Source organism: Diorhabda sublineata, chromosome 5 (genome assembly GCF_026230105.1).
Source record: "Diorhabda sublineata isolate icDioSubl1.1 chromosome 5, icDioSubl1.1, whole genome shotgun sequence".
Taxonomy (NCBI): Eukaryota; Metazoa; Arthropoda; class Insecta; order Coleoptera; family Chrysomelidae; genus Diorhabda; species Diorhabda sublineata.
In genome coordinates this window covers 29,705,460-29,727,000 of record NC_079478.1, presented here as the reverse complement: position 1 = coordinate 29,727,000, position 21,541 = coordinate 29,705,460, and the positions used below count along the sequence as shown (strand labels likewise).

Here is a 21,541-nt window from a genome sequence, read left to right as displayed (position 1 = left end):
ATGATAATGAAAAAGTAACCTTTTCAACTATTTTACACAGACGCCAATAATAACTAGTCCGGCTGTTGTTTATTTCAAACAAAGTGAGATTCATCTGGCGGTCTTACGACTGACTGACAAGTTTATAGTATATATATACTATAAAATTCTTATTGTAGTATATATAAGTGTGATTGTTCCATAGTTCCAAGTTCCATACAAAATATTTCCATAAAAATCTGTATTAAAAATCTTAAATTATGTCTGAATAGTTTTGGCACAAAATATTCAACCATATATTTTTAACATTAGTATTTTCAATGAAACTATAGTTGTGCATTACTAGAAAAATTAATTACTCTAATTGGATGAAGTTCACTCAGTTCAATTAGCTCTTGGAGGAACATCTTGTATTTTTCTAAAAATTCTATGCCGTAATTGTTTCTTATTTTCGGCTTGCCACTGTCCATAATATACTTTACGAGATGAAATTGTCCAAGAATCTTCCATTGGACGAATCCTAGAAAAATTAGGGAGGTTATCTTGTTTAAGTACAAAAGATATGTTATTTTGATATTAGGTTGGCAAGACACGAAGTCCGACAAAAACATTAGATCGCTATCCGTACTAATTGGTTTGGGATATATTTCGGACACTTTCGTCTTGGTATTTTTATAATAAGAATAGTAAAGCTCCTAAAAGTATTTACTGTCGACATTACCTCCTCATTATTAGATAATCTTTGGCCACCAAACCATTTTTTGAGTCTGGGAAGAGGAAATAATCCAAGTGGGCGAATAGCGAATAATATTGCAATAACGGATGTGACGGGTGCATTGTCTTGATGAAAAAAAAAACTACCATTGCTGCTATCCAATATTCTGCTCTCACCCAGTGGAGAATCTAGTTCAGCTTCTATATAGATTGGGCTAAAGCCTTTCAAATAAAAGTATTCTATCATATAACGATGATCAATTTTTTTACAAATTCACAGAAAACGTTCACTATTAATGGCTGCCTAACAAATACGAAGCAAAGTGACGTCTACAAACTTGAAACATATGTTGTATAGAATTTGTACTTTTTAGATGTATTTTTCAAGTCACTACCGTCATTTCTAGGTCTGGCTAGGTATTTCTCGTACTGTATGTTTCATATTTTCTATCCTCGTTCGGTACTCTTTAAAGTATGGCATTTGCGCGCTAGATTTCTTATGGAATCCTCGACTCTGTCTTTTGCTCTTCCTACCACACTTTCTGCTTCTTTGGGGGTATAAATTCTTGGTTTCCCCATTTTTTGAGAAAGAATTCTAAACATGGTATTCCTTTTTCACATTCGTCCATAGCACGGTGGTCAGTGCTTCTGCGTGAATTATTTGTTTTTGAAAAATGTGTCAGACTTAGGGATCTGTGATTTTTTATTATTTCCTACATATAAGACATTTCAATGTAACTGATATAAAAAATAAATTGTCCAACTTATATCAAGAAAATAAACAATTTTTTGTTCACAAATCCATTTTTATTTTGTGTTATACAATTTAAACTCTCGATTTTGTGCCAAGTCTATTGTGAAATGTGTTGAAATGAGAACAAGAATTTTTTGTGACAATCCAATTTGGATTTCAAAAACCTCCAATATGTTCTGATAACATTAATATAAATGAACATATTAAAAGTAAGAAACAACTTTCAATTATTATATATTTGAATAATGACCGACGTACTTAGTTTTCCAAGTCTGTTTCATCAACAAATCTAGCTGTTGTAGTCACAAAGTAATATTAAAACCACAAACTTGATATGTGCCTTCCAATGAAAGCTCCTGAAACTTCATGACACTTAACACCCGTGAATACAAAGACACACGCGAGCACACATTTAAATGAGATTTGTAGAATACTTCACATTGTTTGTCACAAGTTTATTCGTTGTTACACCAATTCCAATTTGATCTACTCGCCTTTTTGAAAAATTTGATATCTGGTTAACGAGCTATATTCTCATATACGGGGTGGAATGAATTCATATGGGTGAGATGTTTACTTTCTAGGTGCAACTAATACGCTATTCTTGTATTCCACTCTACTGGTATTTTGATAATTGACATCTTTCACTAAGTTCTTAGTATTTCGTCTATTGAAGGCGAAAAATCTTCCTAAGATACCGTCTTAGTATTACTCATATACATCCCATACTAGGACTCACGTTTTCTCCTCTTGCCTCACTGATCGCTCTCTGAATTTGTTTTTTAGAAAGCGCCGCTTATAGACTACGATCTCATTCCAGTGCTTTCCTCTTTGTATCATGTCGCTAGGCTTGCAGTGTTAAGTGGCTTATCTTTAGTTAATTCGGTGTAAATCCTCTATTCTATGTTCAGCGTTTGATCTTTGAAATTCTGTCGTCATGTGTGACTGGGCAGTACTTGCCCATTGGAGTGTTATCAAGGCCTATTTTGGAGAGGTAAGTGTTAAACGAGACGTTATCCACTAACAACTGGCTTAGGAAGGAATCCATTCGTTACTTCGAACTAACTAGGTTGCAATTTCTGATATGAGTCGAACTATCTTTCTAACTTTGCCCGAATGCTTCGATTAGTATATCCTATGTCTTTATCTTCACGTTTGTTCTAGTTTTGTTCTTACTGTTGTCTACGACGTCCACAAACCGCCGATAGGTATTTTGGTTCAGGTTTTCTCCACATATTTTAGAGCACGATTGAGTGAACATCCAGAAGAACTCTTTTCCGTTTGGTGACCCATCGTATTGCTCGCCTTATGGCAGGTTCTGTCAAGGTAGTGTCGAAATGGCAACTTTTTTTCAACACTCTCAGGCAGCAAAAAGTTCTTGTTTTGCTGCTGCATCAGTATAACCATCTCTCTTTTATAATTTGTCAGTTTGAACCGATGTTTCTTAAACCAGTTGACAACAACGTCAATTGTCAAACTGGATTAGAATAAAAGATTTGTTGATTAGAGTAATTTTTTGTTAATTTTGGATATGATCTAATATATTATTCATATTTGGCAGCTACTTGTTTCTATTTCGCTTTCATAAGCTTCTTTATTCTACCTCAGATAGAATTGTAGTAATTCAGTATTAGATATTTTTGCACTACGCTTCAGATATTTAATTCAATTAATAATTTCATAAAGTCGGTATATCCCTTGTTATATCAAAATAAGCTCAATTTACGGTATACAGGGTTTTCTTGTTAACAACTTCAAAGTGTGAAAAACGGTAATCCACCCAAACCCGACTCTGTGTAATGAAAACATCGTGACACAACTTCAATAACGACATCGAATCCTTTAGTCCACGTCTCTAGGGCGTCTCACTGGAATATTGCGGTTCAGAGAACCCTATTATTTCTGCACCCCTAACACTCTTGTTATTACTTTTTTTTTGTGAAACTACCAGAAGGACGACAGGATCTAGTTTGCTGTGTGAATACATTCCACCCTGACTTAATTACTTTTGTTTTATTGTGGATACGGCACGTACTATATGGACTTTAAAGTTCAGAAAAGATAAAAAAAAAATTGGAAACGACTATGGAATGGATAGAAGTAGCAAGGAGGAGTTTAAAATTTGTATTTATTTTCTTGTTGATACCAGTGGAGATCTTAGTTCACGAGATGTGGTATAGATATTTTTAGTTTAGATTTATTGAATTATATATGAGTTTCAAGTTTGTACTGTAGAATATAAATGGAAATTTCATAAAAACAAAACATGCTTTTCTCTAAATAAATTTTATAACAAGAAACAATAGAAGAAAAAATAGATGAGAGAATCTTGAACTAGTTTGTTAACATTTAACAAGGATGAAACAAGATAGATTAACGAAACGAATATGGAAAGCAAGAACAAAAGGAAGAAGGAGAAGGGGTAGACCAAGAAAAACATGTAACGAATAATTAGCAGATATAGAAAAACAAAGACAACAGACAATAAATTAAATGAAGATACTGGTACAGGACAGGAAAATATGGAGGAATTATTAAATGGATAGTAAATACATTTCAGGTGTACCAGAGAGGACAAAATGAAAAATGAGAAGGTGAACAAGAATATCATTGAAATTATTGACAAACGTCCAACCATACAATTCGAAAAATCAAAATTCTTATTAAAATAACAGAATTGTCGACTGATGATGGATCCCAAACGACTAAATTATTCATCGTCACTGCTGAAGAGAACATAAAACATCTTTTACATTTTTTTTACAATTCTTAAATGGTTGTAAGCTATTAATGAAATAGCATTAACGATTAAATCTACTTTAAGATATATATCTAGTTTATTATACAAGAACTGTGCGGCAATGGCTGAACAAATTACCCAAACCGACGGATAGGACAAGCTAGTCCGTTGACAGATTGACCACCCTAATTCACAGATTGAATAATTTTAGACTTATTTCTCTGGTAACTACATTGTTTTAAACTTAAAAAGTCGAAAGCGTTTTCTCCCAAGTACTGTAAAATATAATTAAATATATTTGTCAGCGCTTCGATAATTGTATCCAACTTGATGGTGTATTGGTAGATATCTTGAATCAAGTAGAGTCTAATATTTGTGCTACAGTTCAATTACTGGTAATAATTATCTATTTTCCACTAATATGGAGCAAATTTTGCCCTAAAGTACACTCATGTAGCTTATACAAGCAATATTCATAGGAACAGATCAAAGCTTCTCAATTGCAGTATGTGATGTTCGTAAAATCAAGATTCTCCAATAATGTCAGTAGTAAAGACTCATTGACAAGAACATGTATAATAAATACGATATTCTAACCGTCATGTCAATTGGGGCTCAAAACATATAACGAACAATTACATGTTATTTTTTTCCAGCAAGGAGATAAGTGTATAAAAATTGGAAAATAACTATAAATACTAGAGTGAACTTCATAAAATTTATGGAGAAATTAGGGTATTAATGATTTATTTTACAAATGTTGGTTACACAAAAGTTGTATATGAAGCTGCAAATTCCAGTTTTTCTGTTAAAATTATAAATTTCGATATATTAAAAGGGTAACTCAACTCAAAATAACTATAGAATGTGAGTTTTTAACAATGCAAATAATTGTCTTGATACGGCAATAATTATAGTTCTGCATGTAGGAGGAGATAAAAATCAAGCATCGAAATATCGCCCAATTTCTTCCCACGTTTTCCAAGATCATACAAAGATTGTTTAAATATAAAATACTTACTATCCATCAATTTGTGTTTTAAGTAACAAATGCACAAATGATGCTATATACTCCCTTCTTAAGATAATGTCTACTGTAGCCTAAACAGCTATCCCTCCACAACATTATGTGATTTTTCTGAGGCTTTCGATTGTGTTGATCATAATATTTTAATCAACAAATTGCAGTACTACGGTTTCAGGGGAACACCTCTCGCATGGTTTAATTCATACCTTAGCAACAGAAGTCAGCTTGTAAGGGTTGATACAACGATGTCTTCTTGCAAGCCAATAGAATTGTGGAGTGCTCCAACCTTAAATCATAATGTGATTCTAACCTTCTTTGTCTCAACGTTTCTAAAACAAAATTTTATCATTCAACTTTTTTATTAAATAAGACCACTACTGACGTCGTTGAATCTGTAAACTTCTTGTTGTGGACAATTCCTTGAAATGGGACTCAAATATTGCCGCCTTATCTAAAAAATTAAGTTCCTCATATTTTGAATTGAGATCAGCTTCCACAGGACTGAATTTATCCACCTCCTTAACAGTTTATAATGCCCTTGAGAGACTAAAAATAAACGCAGGTGGAGCTGATTCTCTGAGCATTGGACAGATGCAGTTTAATATATATTTTGAATATTCAAATATATAATAGAGAATCAGAGTTTGAGTCGTTGAGTCGTTACAACCTCGGTTACTGACTTTCAAGTACAAAATATTGTACTTAGAATAACGTCGACCAAATTCCAAAAAATTCAATAGTAAACCACAATGCCCCATCTTTTTTATTTAACGGTGATAACCAGACTGATAAACTTTGGAGAGTGAAAACAAACTTCCCTATTAGTAGCAAGAGGTGATGTAATAGGAATTGTTGTCGTAACCATGTTATTCCTCAAATCTGAATGATAATCCAGATGAATTTGGTAACTTGGAAATAACGTTCCAGCAGTTTGTGTTGTTGCACATTATTACTGTGCAGTAAGACGTTATCAAGATGAATTATATCCTTTTAGATAGATTGGACGACGCGTTTCAATAGAATAGCCATCTCGGTCACTGGACCTAATAAACAGATTTTTCTCTGTGGGGATACCTTGAATCTAAATTTTACGCTACAGATGCTGTCAGAATTGATGTTTCAAAACTACGAATTATTGAAGAATGAAAAGCAATTTCTCTTGACATATTTTATCGAGTCTTACAAGAGTTTTATATTTATAATAGAATGATTTACTCCAGGAAGTAGATGGATCACAGTTTGAACAATTATTATCAAGAACTTGTGTGAATAAGTGTTTATTAATTAAAAGCGAAACTCAAATTTTATTGCTTATTTATTTTGACTCTCAAAAACATCGGGATAAAAAAATTAACTTATATTTTTTGATTATTTCCAATGATATTTCTCTTTCATTATAAAAAAATAAATTTTTTCATTATCTTATTGTTATAAACCCCTAAAATAACTATTTTCGATGATATTTTTTTTCTAAATAACGAAGTGGAAATTTATAGACAAATATTATAAGAGTTCTGATCATTAAACCAAAGGGTCGTTTTACCTATCATTCTATAGTCAACAGGAAGACTCTATTTTGCGATGCTTACAAATTCTTTTTTTTTTTTAGATACACTAGCATCTATTCAAACAGAAACAGTGTCATCAGATCGTTTCCTTGATTTATTATGGAAATGCATTTTTTATTATTATCAAAAGTTTATAAAAAATATGAATATACCGTAATTTTTCGGCACTATCGAACGCGTGTATTAGATTTGATAATATGAATGGCCGTAATAGAATTTAATATTCAAGTTTTCTTTAATATAGTGGTCATGGCCACTATCATCAAAATAATCCCACACAAAAATATTTTATTCTCAACTACCGTATATAAAATTGATTTTTCCATTTGTCAGTAACAATTTTTTTATGTTGAGTTCTTAATGAGTGTCAAACAATTAAACCAGGTCTAGTCGCAACTGGACAGAGCACTTGCCACAACAAAAGCCAACTTGGAGCAAATATCTCGGAGTCGGGTGTAAGCAAAGAGGCATGGCACTCTGTAAGTGAGGTTTACAACTGTAATCAGCAGAAACACGGCAAGACGCTTTAATTACTGAAATGTAACAGTGGCGTACATAATACAGAAATAATTTTAAACAATAATTCAAAATTTAGTATATTGTGAGAACTGGATTGATATATAAGAAAACTTCTTATAAATTCATAATGCAATATAGATTCATTCAATAGATATTCGATGTACAAATCTAAATTTTGTTAAATATTTATCAAAAGTTAGAATCTTCCATAATAAAGATAATTTTATGAAACTAAAAAGGTACTGAAAACATTGTTGACAATACCACTGCAATAACATTTACAATTACTCTGTCTGTCGCTCGTTTTGATAACCAAGTTATAGTCTTCAGAGACTGAAAGTAAACGTGGAAGAATCCTTCCTGAAAAATCTGTACGACATATTTTAGTTTACAGTATGTTTCTACTTTATTTTCTTCACTTTACTTTGTTGTTTGTTTGTTTGTGTGTGAGTGAATATGCAATGTCTCCATTTTGATTTGAATTTGGAATAGTTAAACTCATTAAATCATTTTCAAATTCAAAACACTCTCTTAAATTCAAAATATGTATTGTTTTTATTATTCCATTTCGATTGAAAGAGTTCACTTAACCCAAAATAATGAATAAAAATAAGCACTGCCATTTTCATGAAAATATTAAATATTTCTTGCACAGATAGATTTGATGCTTGACATTAAGCCTTATATATTTCACTCTTTATATATGTATACATATGTTTTATGCTTGTGATTAATTTCAATTAAATATATCTCTCCCCCTAAATTTAATTAATTTTCTTCTGACTACTAAAAAAATTCACAAGGAACAATAATAGAAATCAATGGGGATTTGTATATGACTATCAAAAATGCTGCTACTTATTGCTGTTAATTCAAATATTCTGGAGTAGTAGATAAATTAGAGTTTTCTGATGAATAATAATAAAAAAAGTCCTGATTTTTTTCGTTCACACGTATGCAACACTAAAGGTATAGATCCTTTCCAGACACTTGAAATAGATGCGTCTGCAGACGTCAATAACAGACTGATAATTTTAATACAGAATGACTCATTAAGTTATATTTGATTGTGTACTTATCACCCTATATTTTGGCTTAGACGAAAAATTGATTTCTTGAACAGTAATTTTGTTGACACTGTGATCCCAATTATTTTATTCAATAATACAAAACCATCAATATATTTTATGATAATGTAAAAGGCGCATTTAATTTCTTTAATCTACATATAATAATAATAAAGAGAAATAAAACTAATTTTAACGGAGTTATTTAATTTTCCTTCCCTACTAAAAATTTTAATCTTGGAATAGACCATCTGACAACATTGAGAATATACTACAAATTTTGTTCATCCCATGAGATAATATTTTATACTTAAAACTGAATATATATTTTGCTAAACAGCTCAGAATGGAAGGTTTTGCAACTGTATTAACAATCATTTGAAATTTAAGCGGCGGCGACAACAGTCAATGTCGACACAATAATAATTTGTGATATTTGAGTTGGATATAATAGTTATTTACGTAACAAGTTATGAAAACAGCGTAATTGTTCAACAAGTGTAATATTTCCCCAAACTAGCGCCAGCGCAAATTACATTTTATCTATTCTTCGCTTTTATAATATTTAATAGAATCTTCAATTACAATGAAAATATAATGTGGAATCAAATGGTGCCAGAAGTAATTACTAAAAATAGCTTCAGATAGCGAATCAGACATTCCATTTGAAGTGGGAGTGTCTGCAAATGATGCAATGGGTAGTATAATACCTGAAAAAAAGTAGATACGCCCTGGCCTACCAAAAATTTGTAAAAGAATACGATTTGTAAAATATGAAGAACATCAATGAAACGGTACTACTGAATTATTTTGAAAATTTAAAAACATTAAAAGCGTCGACTTTGTGGACTACAAAATCAATGTTGAGATCTGAGCTCACGGTGCGCAAAAATGTTGATATCAAGAAGTACACTATGCTTTTGGCTCGGCTGAAGAGAAGGTTAGCAGGATACCATGCAAAAAAATCGGAGACTATGACCAAGGAGAATGTAGGGTCTAAAGCAGAAATTGCAAAAGTACGATGTAATTAACGATATCTTTATAATTTATTTTTGTGGGAGCCTGCAAAAAGACTGAACTAACGTTCTTACGAGAAGGAGACGTATTTGATGATCACACCTTTTTTAAAATTACAATTCCAGAAAGCAAAATAAACAGTACCTGGGTCTACTTAATATTAAAGGTTACATTGTTTCAGACGCTCGTTAGCGTCTCTCCTAGCAGACTCAGGAGCAGACATTCTGAAAATAAAGCAACACGGAGGTTGGAAATCTAACAGAGTAGCTGAAGGCTATGTGTGATTGATGATATCACAGCTTCAAATGAAATTAAAATTAGACAAGAAGTTCAGGAAAATATTCACCCAGAAAACGGACTTACTTTAAATAAGTTCAAATTATGAAATAGTTATCAGTTTTTACAGTAACCAATAAATTATTCTTTGAAACTTGAAACAGTTATGTAAAGTTTTTACATAACTCCTTTCCATAAATGAAGGTTATGAAAAATGTGGCGTTTCCTAATGTCAAGGAGTGACTTAAAGTGTCACATTTGATAGCGGAAGTAAATAAAATAAATAACTTCCCCTTAGAAGCCATTATCGAGAGGAAACAGGGGATAGATTGGTTATTAATTATTCACTAATTTAGGAAGTGATCTAGTTCCGTGAAGGACTCCTTTACTTTTGATAATAGCTTAAAAGTGTAAGCCGCAACGTTTGGAATATTTACATACGTATTTTTACAAGTTGTGACATTCACACTCAATTTTATTCAATGAATTTGACTCAAGCTGTTAAAAAATAATCTAAGTATATGATCTTCTTTACTAGCCTGAGACATTATATATATATTTTTCTGACCAGCTATATCTCATACAACATCCTCCTATGTGCGGTTATGAATCTTAACATTGATTTTATTAGATAATAGAATTTCTGATAATATCAATGTAGTGTGCAGTTCACGTAATGATAAATCATTTAAATTGTTATCCAATAATTATTCAAAGAACAAATATATTTAGTTCTGTGGCATTCTTGTCATAAGATAATATTTCTTATTAAATTCAAGATTGCTGATAATTTCCAAACAAAAAAATGAACGGGAACAAATTGTCATAACGAAATTATCTTTGACACTATAATGAAAAATTTACAATATATTAGTTATTATAAGATTTAACAGTTGTCTAGCGAAGCGTCAGAGTACTGAACATGAAAATATTTTTTCTACTATCGTACCTAAAGTACATACTTTAGACACACTTTTGAGTGCACAAAACATACTTCAAGCAGTAGCGCGTAAAGAAAGCTCAAATTAATGTATGCGTAGCATAATGGCTAGAGTACGAGACTCATAAGCGGAAGGTCCTAGTAGTCGGACAGCCGGCTGTATAAAAGTCCTATGGATCATTTACATGTATCATTTTTGGGGTATGAACAATAAAACCATACGTCTAGAGGTCGACACCCCTGAAGTTGCTTGATTTTGCCCGCATGCAAAATTTTGACGTCACTTCCGGTTTTTATTTTAGGTGTAATTGTAATTTATGAAATACATCAAGAAAATTCATGTCAAACGAAAGTTTTTGATGAGTAGAATAGAAATGTCAAGGGTCGACAAGCTGTATTTATTCGCTACTCTGAGTCGCCTTCCGTTAAAAATAATTTTTTTTTTAAATTAATCTTAAGCCATCGAATACATGGATTTGCTCACGATTTTCTGAAACTAGAACCTCTTCAATGACTGAAAAAAATTAGTCGACACATTTTATTTGCCCGGATCTAACTGTCGACTTAGATTGAAGAATTAAAGAGCCTATGCTTATACAAGACCATTCCAGATTTTAATGAATAATGTAAAATATCAAGAAATGTTTGCTTTACTTAATAATCTTGGTAAGATCGAAGATAAGGAGATGAAGGAAACAATTCAAAAGTATACATGCGAAATTTATGGTATAAAAAATTGCACGGATGTTAATTTATCACGATTAATCATTTTTCAAAATAATTTTTCTGCTGTTTCTACTCAAGAGGCGTTTTTGCATGAAGTAAGGAATTATGATTCCAGCCTAATGCTACCTTGCTGGGAATCGTTAAAACAAAAAATTCTTAGAACAATTTATGTTAATGCGATGTGGCAAAATTCTTTGTATAAACAATGTATTGTAATGAATTACGAAGATTGTGGTTGGATATATGATCATGATAATATTACCATAACGCCGAATATGTTTAATGGTAGCCCTACACCACTTCAAATAGAAGAAATCATTTTAACTGATAGTAGCAATGAATTCTGTAATAACGATAATACTGACGACTTCAATAATGATAGAAATAGCATTGTAGACAACAATGACGATAATGTTAATATTCCGAATTATAGCGATGATGTAAATAATGATGTAGATTTTAATGATGATAGTCATATATAAAATTAATAGTTAATCATTGTATATCATTTTTGTATGTAATAAAACTCATTCATGTGTTAACTCCACTATCTAAGACTTTAATTTCTTTCGTTCCATCTCACAGGAATTAATGAACACCAAAACTCACAATTTATGTGGTAAAGAATGGAGAAATGTACAGTAAGTATTTCAAGGAAATGAGATTTTCAACAATTGATGAAAAAAAAAGTTATTAATGTATTTGAAAAAGATATACAGATAATTAAATAATTAAACATACATAGAGATGAAATGTATAAGCATGGGCTCTTTAATTCCTCAAACTAAGTCGACAGTTAGATCCGGGCAAATAAAAGGTGTCGACCAATTTTTTTCAGTCATTGAAGAGGTTCTAGTTTCAGAAAATCGTAAGCAAATCCATGTATTCGATGGCTTAAGATAAATTTAAAAAAAATAATTTTTAACGGAGGTCGACTCAGAAGAGCGAATAAATAGAGCTTGTCGACCCTTGACATTTCTATTCTACTCATCAAAAACTTTCGTTTGACATGAATTTTCTTGATGTATTTCATAAATTACAATTACACCTAAAATAAAAACCGGATGTGACCTCGTAATTTTGCATACCGGCAAAATCAAGCAACTTTAGGGGTGTCGACCTCTAGACCTATGGTTTTATTGTTCATACCCCAAAAATGATTGATGTATCTGATCCATAGGACTTTTATACAGCCGGCTCTCGGACTATAGGTTCAAGTCGCATTCATTCAACTTTATACTTTTCTACTTATGTAGTAATAATTATTCTTAGGCGACATCTATGTAAGCTGAAGAGAAAAGTTGCCAAATTTAATAACTGCATGAAGTGCACCTTTATTATTAGTTTTGTTAATGATTGAATTCGACTGATGTTTTGTTACTTTGTTCCAATCTTGATTAAAATTTTCAAAAAATTAATAAACATATAATATCTGTTATGAAAAATGAATAAAAGTGTTATAGTTTCCTCTATCGAAAAATTAAATTTACTTCACAGACTAGTGCGTTAAGGAACGTACTTTAGGCACTAATGCATTAAGACAGTTACGATTATTTTTTTGTATTTTGATAAAATTTCCTCTAGTAGGAGAATATTGTATGCAGTTCGTATGCAAGGACCTTTTTTCAACTTATGTGAATAGATGATAATATTCACATTCATCGAAAAAAGTTTACTTTACACACTTGTCACATAAATAACTATCTATTTGATGATTCTCAATAATAGAATTAGCGAAACTTTGAAATACAACAACTTTTCATGTTGTCAATACCATTTCTTCCAAAAATGTGTATGATATAATACATTAAGGCAAATCAAATCAAGAAACTCTTCAGTTTTATACCGAGTTTACTTTACACGTATCAACTTAATGATACTGTATCATTCAATTATCGAGTAATGGCCATTACTCGCGTATAAAACAATACACGACTATCAACAGTATTTTATGTGGGGATTGTACTTGTAGTATAGTTAACACTTCGAGTAGGCTTACATAATGGATGGCTTACACCAAACAAAACAAGAAACACGAACAAAACTGTTTTTCTGAACAAAAATACCAATGTTACTTAAAAAAGTGAATAGTTCTTGGACTAATTTTGTTTTTAAAAACATTTTACCATCTCGAGCCGTTGATTAAAAAAAGTTTAAAAGGAGAAACAAGGTATGATTTTCATTTTTGTTTATCTGGTATACACGCGTTTGTTTGTTGTCTTCGACATAGTTAATCAATTTTTATTTTAATAAAAACTTTATATAGTTGTTTAATTTAATTCGGTAATGTTTTACTCGTGGTCCCCTCGTCATTTGGATGTAGAAAATAGAAAAATCATCTGATTTCGATTAATTTTTTCAAAAATTTTCGTGTTTACGGCGGATTTACGAAAAAATGTGGGAATTAAATAATTAAAACTTTCATTGGTTTCAGGCATTTGAATGTTCATGAAAATGCACTCATTCACATACAGTTATTAATAATTTTTTTTCCAAATAATCAAATTTTTTATCACAACTTACATAAAAAAACGAAAATATGGGAAAAAAATTATACAAAAATGTTGATTTATAATGTTTTTATGATTAAAAATAAAAACAATTTCTCTTAAAATCGACCTTTTCTCACATATAACCGTTTGTATCTTTTTTACTAAGTAATCATTAAATATTTATGAACAAAATCATTCTTAAAATCATTTATTGTAATCAAGGGTACAATATTAAAAGTTTGAAACTTTGAAATCATCAATCATTAAAAAAATATATCTTACTAAAGTTGACTATTAGAGATTAGAAATGAATAAACAAACATTTTTATATGAACTGCGTTTGATGCTTTGTAAAAAAGTTTTATGCGAAGAAATGCGTTTATGATCACATTTAATCTCATAAAACAATATGAAATCTCCAGGTGAGATATTTCACATATTTTTTTCAATAAATCCGCCGTAAAAACGAAGATTTCAATAAAAATTCTTCAAAATGGGATTATTTTTCGATTTTCTAGAACCGCGAAAGCAAGAAGCAGTGGAAGAAAGATCTACTATATAGTTCAATCAACTACATCATAAACAAAATAATTTTCGGGACTTTGAAAATAGTGATTATGAAAAGATGTTCAAAAAGCAAGATCTATACAAGGAAATGATGCCACTGACGAAGTTGACTCTCAATTTAACCCAACGTCGTCAGTTCTTAAATCAGTTAATAATTGTTCAGTAGTGTAATCAACTTTTATTTCTCCTTTTAAATAAAGAACTAACTCAATATATTCGTTTTTCTCTGCTTTTGAAAATACCGTGTAAAAAAACTCACAGCTAATAACAAAATTGTCGTCGGAAATATTTCCAATAAAAACAGGACAAACAGCAAAACATAATTAGTCTGTTCATTTTAAACAGTCTGTAAAAAAAACAGAACTATTTAAAAAAAAAAACAATGCTTGTTTTTATTTTTATTTTCCGGTAGAAAACTGTTTATGAAAAGTGTTTGTTTGGTGTAGATCCACCATAGTAAACAGATTTTTGTTTTAGAATAGTTGTTAATGTACAAATAGAGTTGTTAGTTCTACAAACAATTGAAATTCTATAGAATTTCTATAACTAGATTCTTCTAAACACATAAATAAATGCTTTTGGAAAATATATGATCCCCGCAAATTCAATAAATGCACTACACTGGAGTGATTGCAAGTGTAAAGATGAAGTAATACTTTCTCTTTGGAGCTGTGAGTGTAGCTTAGGGAGTGTAACATACCTACCAGTTTTAATTAAAGATATCCAGAATAGAGACAGTTGTTATTCACAATAGAATTCACGTGCTTAACTGTATACAGGGTCACAGATTGATAAGAAATAATTGCTAAATGAGAAAAGTTTCATAATTGTTGTCCTGCCTATTGTGTCAAAGTGTTTCTGTTTAGAAGATACTCGGAAATGAGCTCTCGTTGATAGAGTTTGTTATAAAGTTTCGACCATTTTGTGAAATTCCCTTCTCAGTATTCATAAAAGACCTGTGAACACTTTAAGAGAATAGTTTCTGATGGGTAAATAAAACAGAACAAAGCGCCAAGACGGTGTTAGAATAATAAAAAAGAACCGTTTGAAAATTTGAATGAACAATATAGATAAATCGAACTTTTATCTCATAGTATAACTTAAAAATGTATAGTTTACTACTAGTAAGTAGTTTTCTTATCACTTTTGAATAGTTTTAGAATGTACCGATCCTTTTTGAAATGCGATGCTTGTAAATTTTAACGAATCATAGAGAAACCACTCAAGTCTCGGTGCCAAGTGGAGATGCACTAGTTACGTCTACTATAGCTTTTTCGCCTCTAAACTTTCACAATATAAATCGTCTAACTAGTCTAACAACCACTACTAAATCCGATACTTGGTAATGAGAGGAATCGTATTTGAGAATGGGACGCTTATAAAATAATTTTTAGAGAAAATACTAAAGTTGATATATGAAGAGTTTGGGAAAGTGAGAGCCGAAACTTGAGGAAATAAAAAATATATTTCACTTCTCGCTCTTTGTTTCTTACTGCTAGGCTTGACTACGATATATTTTCTTTTCTAGACTTTGTAACCTGACAAGATATATCACTAAACAAACGGTCTGAACAATCCTGTTGAAAAAACCAACGTTATCAAAACCAGGAACAAAACCCAATCTATTAAACCAAAATAATTTTTAATTAGTGTATTGTATAATAAATGTTGAAAATGGAAGATTTCACACGAGTTCGCAGAATAAGCAAAAGAGTGTAAAATCGAATTTCAACACGTGTTGTATACGATATTATGCCCACTACCACAGAAAAACGCAGTTAGTATTAATTTTTTTAATTTAAGTTTATGATGAAGTAACTATAGTTTTGGCAATAAAGTAATGCTTTAGAGACTTCTATTTTCTTACTGATCGAATCGTACACATAACCTTCAGTAGATCCGCTGAATTGCAATCCACCATAGCGTTTCAGAGCTGGAAAATTTATCCATTTAATCCCGTATAGTTGAGAATACTTGACAGTACTCACTGACTTTTTTCTAAAATGCATTTACTCTTTTCAGTGACATCTTCATTCGATGTGGAGGCAGTTCAAGGAGGAGTGGCTAAATTACCTTGTGACATAGAGCCTTCCATACCTGGTGATAAGATGCATATAGTAATCTGGTTCAAAGACGGAGAGAATCGAAAAACCCCCATCTATTCGTAAGTATTCTATCTATTATATTATTGTTGATTCATAATATATTGTGATCTTATTCAATGTATTTACTTTGTCCACTAAAATTTCTATAGACAAATTTAAAGTGACGAGACTAGAATATTATTTACAATTACAATTGAAGTTCGAAAGTTTCGAAAAATTACAGCTTATGGAAGTCGATCGTCTCGAGGAATCTCCTGTGTCAATCAATGAAAATAACTTTTCTGAAATTACTCGACTGTCTATAGCTTTATCACGTGTTTTACGTTAAACAGATGGTCTGGCTGAACCTCTGAAGCCTCAATATCGATGCTATGATGATCATTTATCAAAACAGTGTACCGTCACATTCGGATATTTGTAATTAAAAAAAAAACTCATTGTTAATATCTTATATGAAATATACAACTGTGAATTCCGTGCAATCGCATAGACCTAACCGCTACTATTTTTGCAGTACTCCTATTACTATAGTCCAAGTCTACATAAAAACGGCTCGAAACGGTTCCCAAGATCAGAACCTGAAAGTTGTAAGTAAAACCCTAGTACATCATTAAATGACTACTCTGCAGGTGTGAAACGTTTGCGTATGAAAATGCCAGCCGGTTTTCCATGTTGTAAGACTTGCGATAAAAATCGAAACGGTTTCCACGTAAAAATTGTTTAGAAATGTTCTTAAGGTCTCAACTAACAACGGTAAAGCAGTGGCAGAGGTTTAGTCGTACAAAAAACTGTTGTTGATATTTTCCGACTATATAATCTCTGCCGAGGGTTCATTGTCGCACAGCTCTTAGTTAAGTGCTGAAGAATGTTGGTAAAGAAGTTGGGCGCTGGAACCGTATCGATTTTTCGGGTTGTTTTTCGACACTTTTTAATCGTCTCTCCAACGGTTTTTTTTACGACTAAAACTCTGCCACTGCTTTACCGCTGTAAGTTGAGACCTTAAGAACATCTCTAAACAATTTTTACGTGGAAACTGTTTCAATTTTTCTCGCAAGTTTTACAACGTAAAAAACCAGCTGGTATTTTCATACACAAACGTTTTACACCGGCGGAGTAGTCATTTAATGATGTACTGGGGTTTTACTTACAACTTTCAGGCGCTGATATTGGGAACCGTTTCGAGCCGTTTTTATGTAGCAAGTTCTACTATCTTTTCTCTCGCCGGGCTGAAAAGTTCGTCCTTGACGTATTCTAATTCACTAGCACTGGAAAATCGCCTAAATTATTTTTTTTTAATTTCATTTCTGTATTTTCATGGGATAATAAATAATAAATATCATGCAAAGCAAACTGTCATCAACCTTTGAGTAAACAAGTCGTTGCTACGATACCGGGAGCGAATAGGCACTTTTGTCCCCGCATACCAGGGATAAAACACATTTGGCTGTGACATAACGTACAAATTTTTTTGTAGCTTATGTCCTGACAAATGTTGGTCAGTCATAGAAAAAGACGCCGAGGCTCTGAAAGAATTCATTTTCGTTTGATTTAAAATTAAATTGAGAGATTTTATATTGTGCACAATATTATATAATTCATATGTTATATAATTTCCATTTCCTAAGATATCACTCATTGTATTTGTATATGAAGACTACACCCTTTTTTTTTCTTCATAACAATCCAGTTAATTAGTTACACCATTATCTTGCAAATCCACTCCTTCCAATAAGAATTATTTTTAATTTATTTATTAATATTATACTTTAGCTGATTTTATAGGCTCTATAGAATGATAAGTACTAACCCCATTTTTCATATATAATTATATAAATAATTGTTGAATATAAAGAAGTATGTTGAGTTTCATATTCTCTGAAGAAAAAGTTATGGAATAATACTCCATGATTTTTCATATCGTCGAGAACTGTTAACAACTTTAACACAATCTGGGTCTCAAAACGAAAACTTGTTTCACTTTTCTAAATACTGCTGCTCTATAAGGAATAAATTTAATCACTTGTATTTAACGACCATAACTCAAATCCAAATCTAATTGGTTTCCTTTTTGTTGAACATTTTACTGTAATATCTACCAAAATACATTCTTTCACTCTTTGGACACTTTTGTTTTCTTTGTCAACCACGACATATCAGTTCGTGATTGCCTGTGATAACCGGAGAACTCTAATATTCAATAATTTTATTATTCTGGGTATTATACGTCTGAGATAGATCATCAAATCCTCTTTAGTTTCACTTTGTCTAGATATCGGATAAGAATTAAGTGAAAACTCACCTGTTTCATTTTTTTAATATGGTTATTCTCCCAGCCGACCTTTCACCCTGCCTGACTTTTATTCAATTTTCTTCTTCGTATTGATCTCAAAAGTATGTGTGAATAGACAAAGGACAATTACCAGAATCCGTTAGGTATATAGTGAAGAGCTGATGCAAAAGTATGAGGTTTCATCAGAGAAATATATGGGTTTAGTTGACCTAAAGCGGGTTTCCTCCCAACAAGACAATTATCAACTACATACTGAGGAATAAAATTGAAGAACTTTGTGGTACTACATCCAGCATTTAGTCCGGAACTTGCACCATCAGATTACTATTTATTCAGATCTATGTCAAAGTTGTGCGTGGGAAATATTTGAATCCACATAAATGTTGGAAATGCAGTGCTACAATTCTCTGCATTTGAGCTGAAAGAATAGTTTTCAAGGTCTCGTAGAGGTTGCTGAACTTTAGATAGGGTCAAAATCATATAATATATAATGCGCCATACTTTGAATATCAAAACCTTCTCTTTTTATGATTATTTAATGAACAAAGTGATTATTGTACACCATATATCTTCGAGAGAGGCTGATAAACGACCCATAAAAATTAGACACATACAATTACTTCCCACATTTTGTCATATGTACGAGGATGATCCCAGAAGTACCTAGCCTAACAAAGAAAACAAAAAAATTTGGAAAAAAACTATGTTTATTTTTAAATTCAAGCTCCTTTTAGCTACATGTATTTTTCTCAGCGATTTTTAATAAGATCGATACCTTTTTTATAATAAAAATTGTCAAGGCTTTCAAAATAGCCATCAACTGCCAACATTACCTCTTCATGATTGGCCACCGAACCATTTTTTCAAGTATGGGAATAGAAATTAGTCTGAGAGGGCTAAATCTGACGAACAGGGTGCATTCATTATTTCGCAATAACGAATGTGCGAGCTGGTGCATTGTCTGGATGAAACAACACTATTTTCTTTGCCAAATGCAGCTTTTATTTCTCGATTTCGTCGCTAAAATGTTGTTATGATTTTTTTTCTTTTTCAAGCGCATCCCAAAAAACCGACGTCATGATCTTGCCTGCAGATGGAACGGTTTTGCCTTTTTTGGAGCTGGTACTCCCTTTTCTGTCCATTGTTTTGATTATCCTTCTGCATCGTATGTGAAGTGATGGACCTACGTTTCATCCATTGTTATGAAACGGTGCAAATATTTGGCTTCATTTTTGTGAAACATTACCAAATATTCGTTGGATACTTCTTCACGATGATGTTTTTTTTCCGTTGTGAGCAAACGCGGCATCCATCTTGTGTACAGCTTTCTCATGTCCAAATTCTCGATTAATATGCGATGTACCGCACTTTTTGAAATGTCAGCAAGGTCGCGCACTCTCAGTTGACCATCATCCAATATCGCTTTGTGGATTTTCTTCAACATCCCTGGAGTCGTCACCTCATTTAATCGATGCTGGGCTTCGCAGGTCATACGGCCTTGTTTAAAGTCTGCTACCCAATATGTTACTGTCAATAACGAAGGACCACTCTCTAGGTCAAACCAGTTACTTCTGGGACAATCTTCATATTTACGAGCACTTTCAAGTCAATTTCTCTCTTAGACAAAGGGAACTGATATTAAGGTGGAAAGTGTCTCCACGCAATTATTTTATAATTATATGTCGTGAATTTATTCTGAATAATTTCATAACGAACTATTATTCATACAATTTTCTAGCATTACTATAGAGCTAGAGTGACATGTATAAATGAATTTGTGTCTGTTGTAAACACAATTATCGGGCCTGACGAGACACTATTTGATGTCGCGTCGTTACATCGATCAAAAAACATCATTTCAATTACATGCAAAATATTTAGAATACAAGTTAAAGGGAATATTTTTTCTTTAGTGTCAAAGTAACCAATTTGCGTCATCAATTTGTGTAACATATTCACCAAACGAAGAAACATGACATTTGTTTCCATAATAATTTTTATCTTCTACATAGTTTCCGTTTAAGTCTATATACTTCCAAACCTTCCAAATATTGCTGTATTTTTAGACCTTAATTTAAATGAAAATATTTATCGGAATTTTAATTCATTCCATGCCAAGATTAGAAGGAGTGATTGAGAAGACTTTTCTAGTATAAATAAGTGATGGACTTGCGCTTTAATAGTCTCTAAAAAAAGATACTTTGCTGTAAGTTTCCAGCACACTTTGTATAGTAATGATTTACCCAAGTCGGCTGCACTGAAACGGTTAATAATGTTATGAAGAAGTCCGTGATAATAGCCGTGAACCCAACCCTTATTTGTTTTGTTTCTAGAATTTCTTAGAACTTATTTTTGAATATATAAACGAGTTTTTGTAGCTCAGTTGGTTAGTTTCTATTATATAGTCATAGTACACAGAACGAAATAGAAAAGGAACCAAAGAATTTGAATAAATTATATAAGTTAGTTAACTGTTAGTGAAAAGTTAATTATCATAAGTTAGTTAAGTGTAAGAGACCGTGTTTGTAAATTCACCCCACGAATAGAAAGAGTGTAAATAAATAATGAAAACTTTGCAATAAGATGGTATAAGGAAATTTTTTTTGTGAATACTCACTTGATAACTTAATATTGGTAAACATGGCAAGAGATTTTAGGAAATTTTGTTCTAAATATGCTTCTTTTTTTCAATATGGAAATATTCACATTTTCAGAGGCTAAACAAAAAATGATTATACAAAATCGAGAAGCGTATACATT

The 21,541-nt window shown here is 31.7% G+C and overlaps 1 protein-coding gene across 1 annotated transcript in view; it reads left to right on the top strand.

The window, feature by feature from the left end:
* The window catches only part of LOC130444711 (lachesin-like), a 493,082-nt gene that overhangs the window by 427,198 nt on the left and 44,343 nt on the right, over positions 1-21,541 (top strand). Inside the window, exon 2 of the mRNA XM_056779987.1 lies at positions 16,409-16,550. Coding sequence (XP_056635965.1) covers positions 16,409-16,550 — 142 coding nt within the window. The remainder of the gene's footprint in view (positions 1-16,408; positions 16,551-21,541) is intronic.